This window comes from Neoarius graeffei, chromosome 14 (assembly GCF_027579695.1).
Source record: "Neoarius graeffei isolate fNeoGra1 chromosome 14, fNeoGra1.pri, whole genome shotgun sequence".
Lineage (NCBI taxonomy): Eukaryota > Metazoa > Chordata > Actinopteri > Siluriformes > Ariidae > Neoarius > Neoarius graeffei.
This window is the reverse complement of record NC_083582.1, coordinates 36,584,015-36,597,278: the sequence shown is the minus strand read 5'-3', so window position 1 is coordinate 36,597,278 and position 13,264 is coordinate 36,584,015. Positions and strand designations below refer to the sequence as shown.

The following is a 13,264-nucleotide window of genomic DNA, read 5'->3' as shown; positions in this document are numbered from 1 at the left end:
GTTTTGCCATGGTTTGCGCAGAATGGTTCTGGGTGTGATCAGTAGGCAGTACCATCTGCACTCTCCTGACCCGCTTGCGCTGCAGTATTATTATGTGCATGCGTCTGGAAGAGAGACGGAATGCTAATCTATTTTTAACGTGTTGCAGAGCTGGCTAGAGAAATGGATTTCTCGGTTGATGAGATAAATCACATCCGTGTGGACAACCCCAACTCGTTGACAGCTCAGAGTTTCATGCTATTAAAGAAATGGGTCAGCAGAGACGGTAAAAATGCCACAAGTAAGTATCTGCTTTATTTTCTTTTGCTAGACAGTAAACAGCAGGGTACGTTACAAACATCATGCCTCAGACTTCACATGCACTATAAGCGATGGCTAAAACCTCCTCCCCGGGCAAAATCTGTGTGTTATTCCTCATCACTGTGAGTCGCTACTCTACAAAAGACTGTCGTTCTTACCCAAAAATCAAACTGACTGTAACTTATTGGTTTGCTTTTTTTTTCTATTCCATGTTATAGTGTCTCGCAAAAGTATTCATCCCCCTTGGTGTTCATCCTGTTTTGTTGCATTACAAGCTGGAATTAAAAAGCATTTTGGGGGGGTGAGCACCATTTGATTTACACAACATGCCTACCATTTTAAAGGTGCAAATTAGTTGTTTTTTTTTTTTTTGTGACACAAACAGTAATTAAAGGGATAGTTCGGGATTTTTGACATGAATCTGTATGGCATCCCCATCAATAGTGTCGTGCAAACACACTGACTTACCCCTGACAGCATCCTGTGAGTCCAGTTCTTGTCCAGTTTTGGTCCAGACGAAAGTAGTCCGGCAAGTTTGTTGGGGTCACGAAAGTAAAACGTTTTTCCTCTCAAAACAGTATGTGTTCAAAAGAGTGATATATTTGCATCACAAAACCATTGCCGAATAAAAAGTCAGACCTCGAAATCGCTTGGCACTATTTTCTCTCCCTCGGTATCACTGCGCGCTGTCATGTTGACATCTGCGCAGGAATCAACACCTTTCCCATTGTTTGGCAGTGATTAGGAGTTCAGATCAGCGGCGCTAACAAGCTAATTTGAGAGCAAGAACAGTGACAAATTTATCACCTTCTATAACCTATAGACCCTTTTCAGTCACGTGACCTTCGTAAACGCGACCACCATTTTGGACATGTAGCGGACTTCGGCTCGAATTGGTTTGAATGCGAGGAAGGCGACAAACGGAGAACATACAAGAAAAAGGAGCGAGATGCAGAAAACACCTTCGCTATCCAGCGACGTAGGGCATTTACAGGGCGAGCAGAGGGAGAAATAACAACAGTAACGACACGTTAGCAACGCCGTACAGAAATACCGGTTTATGGCACAGACCCTTTCGGTTCTCGCTCATCTAGCTGCTACAATGACTGCTTAGACTGCAACAATAATACCTAATACACATTTAAGTATCCGTCGTAAAGACGTGAAACTCGTCGAGTGACGAGTGTGTTCATTGATAAGCTAACACAATCTAAAAGTAGACATACCATCACACTGCCCTGGCGCTGTGTACAGTTTACCTTCTATGGTTTGTGCACTCACTATTTGCCATTACTTTCTCCAACCGTTGTTACAGATTACAGGGAACGGCCTGGATTTAAGAGACAAATACATGTTCCTCTTGTTTTGAACACTTATTTGTAGGCAGTGCTTAATTTGTAAAGTGGGAGGTCCCGGAGCGCAGAGGATGAGCGGCTCCGGTGCGGAAAAAAAGAGGGGGGGAGGGGGGCGCGGCGCTGCGCTGCGCTTCTGGGCATGTTTTGTAATAACACTGCAAATTAAGTTCATCTGCAGATATTTTGTGGATGTCGTTTCATGAGAGAAATCACCAACAAGACAGATATCAAAATCAGACATTAACACTAAATAAACTTGCATTTTTTTAATTTAATTATTTGTTTGTTTTTTTTGTTACATAGTCAAAAGAGGTGTCGGATCACCGGATCCAGTGTAAATAGCTGCCGGAGCCAACGCCCGAGGTTCCGGAGCGCGCTCCGGCTTGCTCCCCCTCAAATTAAGCGCTGTTTGTAGGACACTGCCTCTCATCTGTCCTACAGTCTACCAACAGCAAAGGAACACAACGCTAGCTAATGTCGTTAGCTAATAGCTACTACAGAAGAACAAAGAGGTTACAATGGGTTATTTTAGCCTATTTGGTTACACACTCGCCGCCACAGAATGTTAACAGCAATGTAATGCCTTTTCTGGCTAATTTTATTCGTCTTACCTCCAACAAAGTGGTCACTACACAAGCGTTGGTATGCCGCTATCCATCTTCTCCGTCGGTCAGCATCTACCGGGATCCGATAAAATGATAAACCTTGCCTTGTTTGTTGATGGTTACTACATCCAGGTGCACAACAATATAGTGGCATGATGGAAGTCTTGCTGCAAATAAACACTTTCTTTGCTGCCGTTCCTCAATGCTGGCTGTGGTAAACTACTGGTAGTACATGTCCAAAATGGCGGCCGCGTTTGTCGTGACGTCACGTGAAAAGGGTCTATACAATAATATATTTGTGAAAATGGTGCGCACTTGCGACTATCCAGGCTGTAGCAACAAAGATGTGGCTGAATCTCCGCACACATTTCACCGTCGTAGTCAGACATGTTGTCGCTAACTTTGCTAGCAGTAAACAATGTAGTGATGTGTCGGTCGCGAACGATCCGGTTCAAAGAGCCGGCTCTTTGAAGTGAACGACGGGAGCCGGCTCTTCGGTGGGAGCCGAGTTGGGGAGCCGAATTAGTTTTTTGTCCTTAGGTGCCTCAGAGAGAGAGAGAGAAAGAGAGAGAGAGAGAGAGAGAGAGAGAGAGAGAGAGAGAGAGACAGAGTTCAGCTCAGCTGAAGGATGATTGTCTATTTGACAACCATGATCATTGTTTTGTTGCCGTGAATTCCTAAAGCTCATGATATAAATTGCCGCTCATAAATTGACAGGTTCGGTCGGCAACCGCCTTGGCATGGCCAGATTAATCTGCGGTATACAACGAGACAGCAGTCATTATAACAGGAGCATATTTGCTGTTCCAGCGGCTTCTCATTACTGGTGGAGCAGAGTGCGGCACTTTTTTCTCTTTTTACATGCGCTCAAGGTGCCACATATTTTGTTGCACATTGTTCTGTGTTTGTTAAAATAATTTCCAACTTTGCTTCATAGTTTCTTAGGCCTGATTTATACTTCATAATTTATTTTGTGGCATTTTGTTCAAGGTCGAGTGTGAAATAAAGCCATAAAGGATAAACAGTTGATGTCTTCTGTGTATTTTATATTGGTAATATAACACAGTTTTGCATTATGTTTGTGAGAAAATAATTTATTAATTGGTAAGTAAGTTTTATTTCTATAGCTAGAACATTGTTACACTGCTATACTTTACAAAGCTTTACAATGGCTACAAAAACTAAAAAATAAAATGGAAAACATCCTATTGATAAAATATAAATAATAATGTAATTAATTAACTAGTTAATTGCAGCAGTTAAATCAAAAATAAAATCTCAGGAGCCGTTTGGGAGCCGAAAGAGCCGGCTCCTTATAGTAAGAAGAGCCAAAAGAGCCGGCTCCCGAAAAAGAGCCGAAATTCCCATCACTAAAACAATGAATGAAACGGCCGTGGCTGTCACCTGGCGGCAGCGCGCAGTGATAAGAAGGGAGAGAAAATAGTGCCAAGTGATTTTGAGGTCTGACTTTTTATTCGGCAACGGTTTTGTGATGCAAATATATCACTCTTTTGAACACATACTGTTTTGAGACAAAAAACGTTTTACTTTCGTGACCCCAACAAACTTGCCGGACTACTTTCGTCTGGACCAAAACTGGACAAGAACTGGACTCACAGGATGCTGTCGGGGTAAGTCAGTGTGTTTGCACGACACTATTGATGGGGATGCCATACAGATTCATGTCAAAAATCCCGAACTATCCTTTTAAGATGAAAAAACAGAAGCTGGAGTGTGCATAGGTATTCCTAAATAAGAGCTGGTCCAACCAATTCACTTCATTAGTCACATAATTAGTTGATTAAGATCCACCTGTGTGCAATCAAAGTGTCACATGGTCTGTCACATGATGTCTGTATAAATCAACCTGTTCTGGAAGGACCCTGACTCTGCAACACTACTAAACAAGCAACATGAAAACCAAGGAGCCTCCAAACAGGTCAAAGTTGTGGAGAAGTATAGCTCAGGGTTGTGAATACCCCATAGAGCACCATTAAATCCATTATAGGAAAACGGAAAGAATATGGCACAACTGCAAACCTGACAAGAGAAGGCCACCCACCAAAATTCACAGACCTGGCAAGGAGGGCATTAATCAGAGATGCAACAAAGACACCAAAGAGAACACTGAAGGAGCTGCAAAGATCCACAGTGGAGATGGGAGTATCTGTCCATAGGACCACTTTAACCCGTACATTCCACAGAGCGGGGCTTTATGGAAGAGTGGCCAGAATAAAAGCCATTGTTTAAGAAAACACGTTTGGAGTTTGCCCAGCAGCATGTGGCAGACTCCCCAAACACATGGAAGAAGATTCTCTGGTCAAATAAGATTAAAATTGATCTTTTCGCCCATCATGCGAAATGCCGTGTGTGGCGCAAACCCAACACCCTGAGAACACCATTCCTACAGTGAAGCATGGTGGTGGCAGCATCATGCTGTGGGGATGTTTTTCATCTGCAGGGACAGGAAAGCTGGTCAGGACTGAAGTAAAGATGGATGGCACTAAATACGGGGCAATTCTGGAGGAAAACCTGTTTGAGTCGGCCAGAGGTTTGAGACTGGGACGAAGGTCCACGTTCCAGCAGGACAATGACCCTAAACACACTGCTAAAGCTACACTGGAGTGGTTTAAAGGGAAACATTTAAATGTCTTGGAATGGCCTAGTCAAAGCCCAGACCTCAATCCAATTGAGAATCTGTGGCATAACTTAAAGATTGCTGTACACCAACGCAACCCATCTAACTTGAAGGAGTTGGAGCAGTTTTGCCTTGAGGAATGGGCAAAAATCCCAGTGGCTAGATGTGCTAAGCTAATAGAGACATACCCCAAGAGACTTGCAGCTGTAATTGCAGCAAAAGGTGGCTCTACCTATGCATGTGAATACCTATGCACACTCCAGATTTCTGTTTCCATCCATCCATCATCTGTAGCTGCTTATCCTGTACAGGGTCGCAGGCAAGCTGGAGCCTATCCCAGCTGACTATGGGCGAAAGGCGGGGTACACCCTGGACAAGTCGCCAGGTCATCACAGGGCTGATACATAGACACAGACAACCATTCACACTCACATTCACACCTACGGTCAATTTAGAGTCACCAGTTAACCTAACCTGCATGTCTTTGGACTGTGGGGGAAACCAGAGCACCCGGAGGAAACCCACACAGACACGGGGAGAACATGCAAACTCCGCACAGAAAGGCCCTCGCCAGCTGCTGGGCTCGAACCCAGGACCTTCTTGCTGTGAGGCAACAGTGCTAACCACTACACCACCGTGCCGCCCCCAGATTTGTTTTTTCATCTTAATTATTGTTTGCGTCACAATTTAAAAAAAAAATTCACCTTTAAAGTGGTAGGCATGTTGTGTAAATCAAATGATGCTAAACCCCCAAACATCCATTTTAATTCCATCTTGTAATGCAACAAAACAGGACAAACACCAAGGGGGATGAATACTTTTGCAAGACAGTGTATGTTTGAACAGAAGTTATAATTACAGTCTGTTGGGGTTTTTTTTCACTCATATAGCAAGTTGTGAAATTAAGTGTATTCTTTTCTTTCCTTTTAGCGGATGCCTTAACTGCAGCACTGACAAAGATCAATCGGATGGATATTGTGACATTGCTGGAAGGGCCAATATTTGATTATGGTAACATTTCAGGCACAAGGTGTTTTGCAGATGATAACGCAGTTTTCCGGGATCAGGCTGATGGTAAAGTTTAGCCCCATCTAGCTGAACTCTGTTTCTCCTTTTATTTCTTTCTTGAATCTTTACAGAAGTAGATAATCATAAAGGCTAAACACTTACTGAGCGAAATTCAAATCGAAATTCCAATCTCAATTGCACTCAATTCACATTTAAACCAATGAATATATTTGATTCTCCAATTATTAATGCTGCTCCTTACTCAAACTGGTGTGACTAACCAGCGATGGGCAGTGTGATAGGATTGTGTTTAACTGTATGGATTGATATAATGCATGCAGTTATGAATATTAAAACTTAATCCCATCTTGGCGAAATGAAAACGTCATTATTTGGCTCTTAATGGTTCTGACTCTTTGGGCTTATAATGTGTTAGAATTTGATCATTTCTCATGTCGGCTTTTTAATTTGGTGTTTTCTGATGGGATTAACATTTGATCCATGCTCAACGTGCATAAACATTATGTTTATATGTATATACAGTATAAAGAAAACCTAAGCTGCAAAATTTGTGGTCGTGCTGTAAGACTGTATTTGAGCAAATACTTAGATACATGAAAACATAATGATAGCTACATTGCTTTTATATAACATGCATGCTTTGTTTTACTCTTTTCAATAAGAACAACAGCTATATTGCAGCCTCATCTAGCTCTTCTGATAGCATGGTGGAATGTCTGCTTTGTTGGTGCCTGTAGAGCTCGATAGTTCTCTAGCATCCCAGTCTCTGAGCCTTCCTGCTACAGCGCCTTCTTCTGCAAAACCAGACCCGCTACTCTTCAAAGCCACCTGGCTGCTCCCACAGCATCACCTCTGTGCATTTGAGCAGCGCTCTTGGCATAGCTGCTACTGCCTCCTTTCTTGCTATCTAGTTTCGCAACTGCACTAATAATGCTAACTCTAGCTGTACGGTAACTCCCTAGTCACTGTCAGCTCAACTCGCAGTGTTGCTCACTCTGAACTGCTCGCTTCTTTGTTCTAGTATTCACAACTAACTCTGCATTATCATTTTGAGAACTGTTTTCGTTTCAAAACTATACCCTATGGCGTCCTTGATCTTCCGCGATTTCCCCTCTTCATCATCCTCTGCCTCCTTACCTGTTATAACTGTGTTATCTGTTTGCAATATTCCAGTGCTGTGTTGTTTCTTCTTTTCCCTCCATTTATATCTTCCTACATGGTAGAGCCACATGATATATGTGACACTCATCCTATATCAAATCTATATTGGTAATCTGATGCATAACTGTTTTGCCATTTGATATACTTTCATTTCAAAATCATTACCACTGTTCCATTTTTGTTTGTTGTGCATGTAAAGAAAAAAAAAAAAAGCTCACCTAACAAATCTGTTGATCTGGTAGAGGCATTTTAGAGTTGTGGTGTTGCATCCACCTCAGTCCTGCTGTGTTGTATCACTCAGGTTACCACGACATCAGTCTGGAGCTGCAGAGTCCCTCAGAGTTGTCCTATGAACCCCCTACCCCTCTCCGCCAGGATGATTTCTTTAGTGAGGACGGTAGTGTAGTCTCGCCCAATAGAATCATCATTAGACCCAATGAACTGTCCTTGCCAACCACCTCCAGGGATGCGCTCTCGTCCGATGCGCCGCCCCCTACCGTGGTAGCTGAGGATACCTCAGTAGGAGGCAGAAGGTCTTATAGTCAAGAATGGGGCTCGACTGAAGACGACCTGGAGCTCCATGACAGTGATGACGTGTCTAAACATCCAGAAGTATTCACGCAGAGCGCTCTCCAAGAGCAAGAGGTTCCTCCCAGTGAAGCCCATGGGGCAAGAGAAAGTGGCAGGTCTGGTTTTGGAGAAGAAGAAGAAGAAGAAGAGGAGGAAGAGATGGCAAAGGAGAAGCCCAAGTCCCTTTTTAAAGGCATTAACTTGGAGGAAGGGTCAGAGAATGAGGATATAACCAAAGAAAGAGTGCAGGCAAATCTCTCACCAGTGGAACAGGCAGAAAAAGAGATCTCTTCGATTGCAGGGTTGCAAGAAGGTCCATCCAGCGTGAGCAAGGAGATCTCTGCTTCAGTTCTGAACACTGATACACAAATGCAGCAAGAGAGGAGGTGAGATCGGTCACATGAAAACAGAACATCTTTACTTGATATCCTCTAACAAGGCCTTCACATCAGCAGACCAGGCACCACTGGACGAGCTCATGACTTAAACTCTGATCTCTTTTTAGTCAAAAGCCAACATCTACTCCTCCTGTGCTGCAAGCTGAGAGACAGAACGGGGAACATCCAGAGCTACTAGCCCAAGCTGGCTCATTGCTTGAGCCCCAGGAACCACTGAGTAAGCTGAAGGGCAAAGGCAGCAAGGACTCTGAGAAAATGGATAGGATCACCCCAGATGACACTACCGCTGGACTGGGCACCATGGAAGAGGAGACAGCAGAGCCAAAAGCTAAGGTACTGTTGTTGATATTCATTTGCATAGAACAAAGAGACCCAGGACACTGAACACTTTAGAGACTCGGAAAAGAGCTCAAATGCAACAGGTAATATATGATTGTAGAAATAACGTGATGCCATTATTGTAGAGTTTGTGGTTCGGTTTTAAGATTTCACTGCTTCAAAATTCAACCGTTCATGAGTTTGGGGTAAAACGCTAGCTTGATCCAGGTGTCCTTTTTGGTTAAATCGAATCTACATGAGTAAGGGCTCTGAGCCAACCCAAATATACTGAACTGCTTTCAGCTGGGAGCACATAGAGACAGTGAGTCCAGTTCCGATGAGGAACACACAGTCACCACCAGGGTGTATCGGCGGAGAGTGATTCTGAAGGTATTTGATTCTACAAGTGCAGGGTGTGCAGTGGTCTTTGTGTGTGTGCTTATTTATCTGTGTGTAGGCATGGAGTGATGTGCTCATTGCTTTTCCGTTGTAAGATTCTCATATTTTCTTCATACTGTAGGTTATCGCCTCAGTACCTTTTACTTGTTCTCATCTTCTTTTTTTTTTCTCCTTGACTTTACTTTTCTGTCCCATCTTTCCAACGGATATTATTTGCATCATCGTACATCTGATACAAGGGCAGTCAAATTTTTTTTTTCAATCATGAAATGGGAACATGGGATACATGCAGTCCTTTTTCTAAAGACTATTCAGACAGGATACGATTTCCGTAAATATATTTATTTAGTCATGTTTCCAGAGGACGTTTGTAGTGATTATGATCAGTTAGTATGGGATGAACGATCTCCATAAAAATGTGAGTGTCTTCATGATGTACACGTGACTGCCACATTAAAAATTCATGTATGCGTACAATATACAACTTTTTTTTTTTTACCTTTATTGAAAGCACTTACTGCTACTCAAGTTGTGCTTGATTGTTAGTAGGTCACATGACCTTATGTAAGCTGTACCCCCTGGAAGCATAAACTTCTCTGATGAGTTCTTTTAAACAGCACTTATATTTTATAGTTCCGCATTTTAAACTTGGCCAGTGATATCTGGGTTTTTGGGGTTTTTTTTGGTTCGTTTTGTGTTGAGACAATGAAAAAAAGCACTTTCTAGAGTGTGAAGAGAAAAAAAAATATATATATATATATATATATATAGTGCCCTCCACAATTATGTGCCCTCCTCTATTGGCACCCCTGGTTAAGATGTGTTAAAAGCCTTAAAATAAATTCAATTTTTATTGCAGAAGCATAATCTCACACTGAAAATTGTAGAAAAATGTAACCCTTAACTCAAGTGAATTTAAAAAAAAATAATAAAAAAATCCCTGACTAAGAAATAATTATTTTTCATAAAATCACCTGTTCCACAATTATTGGCACCCATAATTCCTAGAAAATAAATGTAATTGAAGCATTTCTGTCATTTCTACTGTAGTTTATAAAGTTGATCAGAGTATCTAGGAGCCTTTAATTAGTAATTCATCACGTCCTGTTTCCCTGGGGTATAAATATGATGTGACACAGAGGCCTATTTCTCTTATCCACTCTTCAACATGGGAAAGACAAGAGAACACACCGTTCAAGTAAGGCAGATGTGTGTCAACCTTCATAAGTCAGGCAACGGCTACAAGAAAATAGCCGCTCGCCTACACCGGCCCGTATCTACAGTCAGAGGAATCATCAAGGAGTTTAAAACAACTGGAGCAGTGGCAAACGAGCCTGGACGAGGATGCAAGTTTATCTTGCCACCACGCACAGTGAGGAGGATGGTAAGAGAAGTAAAAAGTTCTCCAAAGCTCACTGTTAGAGAATTGCATCAAAGAGTAGCATCTTGGGGTCACAAAGTCTCCATAACAACCATCAGGCGCGATCTACATGCCAACAAGCGGTTTGGGAGGCATGCACGGAAAAAGCCTTTTCTCACTTGCAAGCATAAACGTAAACGTCTGGAGTTCACTAAGCGGGACTGGGACTTCAACTGGGACCGTGTGCTTTGGTCAGATGAGACCAAAATGCAGCTTTTTGGCAACAAACACTCTAATACATCACAAAAGATGAGTATGCGGAAAAGCACCTCATGCCCACTGTGAAGTATGGGGGAGGATCGGTGATGCTGTGGGCCTGTTTCTCTTCCAAAGGCCCCGGGAACCTTGTTAGGGTGCATGGCATCATGAACTCTTTGAAATACCAGGACATTTTAAATCAAAATCTGGTGGCCTCTGCCCGAAAGCTGAAGACGGGTCGTCACTGGGTCTTTCAGCAAGATAATGACCCGAAACATGTGGCCAAATCTACCCTTACAGAAAAAAACATATGAATTTCCCATGTATTTCACATGTGATCACATGTTACCACATGTGGTAACATGTGGAATAGATGGTATCAGATTTTGTAACGTGTTACCATGTAGAGCACATGTGTAAAACATTCCCACATGTGATTCACATAAAATTGGGCCAAAACCACGTTTCCCATGTGCAAAACACATTTTCCACATATTTCACATGTGAGAAATCACATGTGAAGTTCATGTGGTTTTTCTGTAAGGGTACACAAAAGTGGTTCACCAGACACAAAATCAAGCTCCTCCCATGGCCATCTCAGTCCCCAGACCTCAACCCAATTGAAAACCTGTGGGGTGAGCTGAAGAGGAGTGCATAGGAGAGGACCCAGGACTCTGAATGATTTAGAGAGATTGTGCAAAGAGGAATGGTCGAAGATCCCTCTCTCTGTATTCTCCCATCTTGTGAAATGTTACAGGAGAATATTAAGTGCTGTCTTGTTGGCAAAAGGGAGTTGTACAAAGTATTACCATCAGGGGTGCCAATAATTGTGACACACATGATTTCATGTAAAATAATTATTTCTTAATGTGGGATTTTTTTCCCACTGAATAAATGCACTTGAATTAAAGGTTGGATTTTTCTCTTTTTTTGCATTGTTGTCCTATATTATTAAAAAAAAAAAGAAGAATTTATTAGAAGCCTATAAGAACATATCTTAATGAGGGGTGCCAATAATTGTGGAGGGCGCTGTGTGTATAAGTTATTCCATGAAATCAAGTCGTACATGAGCTGATAGCTAACGAGGTGTGTAACACCAAGTACCACGAGATTGAGCGGAATAACTGTTTTATTCTATCCACGTTCACTGGATTTTGAGAAACGGAGCATTTTTATTTTTTTGCAAATTCGATGAATATAAACTTTATGCACAACATCCAACAAAATCATTTCCACTTAGAATGTAAACAAACCAGTAAAATGACAGGAGCAATTTGTGAAAAATGCGATAATAATAGAAAAATAATTTTAAAAAATACCTTCTTACCATCAAATACTTTTATTCCATATTTTGTTCCATTTTTTTTTTGGGGGGGTGGGGGGGTGGGGGGGTGGGTTTGTTTTCAAGTAGTTTTTATTTCATCCTCGGTTGGTTCAGCAACACGCTCCGCCATTTTGTTTATGCATTTTAAACTTGGCCAGTTCTATGTTCGTTCGTTTGTTGTTTTTTTTACTTGTTTTGTTTTGAGATAATGGAAAAGAGCCCTTTCTGAAGTGTGAGGAAAAAGAAAAAAGAAAAACCTCTTCCTCCACAGGATATAATGGAGTCTTGACTAACAGATCAATTTGGACAGGATATATACTGTATTATTCTATCCACATTTACTGGATATGAGCAATCGCGCGCTCTGATTGGCTACTCTACTACTAGGATATCAGCTCATATACCATGAGTAGAGTAAAACAAAATGGTGGAGCGTGTTGCTGAACCAATCGAGGACGAAATAAAAACTCTACTTGAAAATAAACCCCTTTTTTAAAAGGCAACAAAATCCATCCATCCATTATCTGTAGCCGCTTTATCCTGTTCTACAGGGTCGCAGGCAAGCTGGAGCCTATCCCAGCTGACTACGGGCGAAAGGCGGGGTACACCCTGGACAAGTCGCCAGGGCATCACAGGGCTGACACATAGACACAGACAACCATTCACACTCACATTCACACCTACGGTCAATTTAGAGTCACCAGTTAACCTAACCTGCATGTCTTTGGACTGTGGGGGAAACCGGAGCACCCGGAGGAAACCCACGCGGACACGGGGAGAAACATGCAAACTCCGCACAGAAAGGCCCTCGCCGGCCCCGGGGCTCAAACCCAGGACCTTCTTGCTGTGAGGCGACAGCGCTAACCACTACACCACCGTGCCGCCCCTGGTCAGAACGTATCTTTTTTTATTTTTCAAGAATTATTATCGCATTTTTCACAAATTGCTCCTGTCATTTTGCCGGTTTGTTTACATTCATCTTTATTCAATAAAATTTGAATTTTTTTTTTCTTTTACACTGGTTCAAAAGCTCAAAGAAGAAGCTTGAAAATTACAGATCTGAAATGTCCAAGGAAGAATTAAATAAATGTCTAAAGCTATTCTATACCTCGGCACGACAGCAAGACGGCACTTTGTACAAAAAAACAACACTAAAGTCAATTCGTGCAGCGATCGATAGGTTTTTAAGAAGTCCGCCTAAGCGGAAATGATTTTGTCGGAAGTTTTGTATAAAGTTTTTATTTATTGAATTTGCAAAAAATAAAAATGCTCCGTTTTTCAAAATCCAGTGAATGTGGATAGAATAAAACAGCTATTCCACTCAATCCCGCCGTACATGGCTTATAGCTATCGGCTCATGTACGACTCGAGTTTGTGGAATAACTGTTAATTCCCTAAAAGGTAAAATATAGCATAAACTGTCCAGATGGACAAGACTAAAGATAATTATAACAATAATAATAATAAGTAATAATTACACCTGCCCATGTCAAACTAATCCAGCCTGAATAGGCCTTTAGTCAGTGACCTTACTTTGCTACACTGGAGC

At 41.9% G+C, this 13,264-nt stretch overlaps 1 protein-coding gene across 13 annotated transcripts in view; it reads left to right on the top strand.

Annotated features, from left to right (window-relative positions):
• The window catches only part of ank3b (ankyrin 3b), a 391,042-nt gene that overhangs the window by 373,430 nt on the left and 4,348 nt on the right, over positions 1–13,264 (top strand). For 10 of the 13 annotated variants that reach the window (XM_060939582.1, XM_060939580.1, XM_060939581.1 and 7 more), the window contains 5 exons: positions 149–280; positions 5,829–5,972; positions 7,390–8,044; positions 8,164–8,389; positions 8,678–8,764. In XM_060939582.1, the coding sequence (XP_060795565.1) occupies positions 149–280; positions 5,829–5,972; positions 7,390–8,044; positions 8,164–8,389; positions 8,678–8,764 (1,244 nt within the window). The remainder of the gene's footprint in view (positions 1–148; positions 281–5,828; positions 5,973–7,389; positions 8,045–8,163; positions 8,390–8,677; positions 8,765–13,264) is intronic. The other 3 variants (XM_060939576.1, XM_060939578.1, XM_060939575.1) reach the window with 2 other exon arrangements.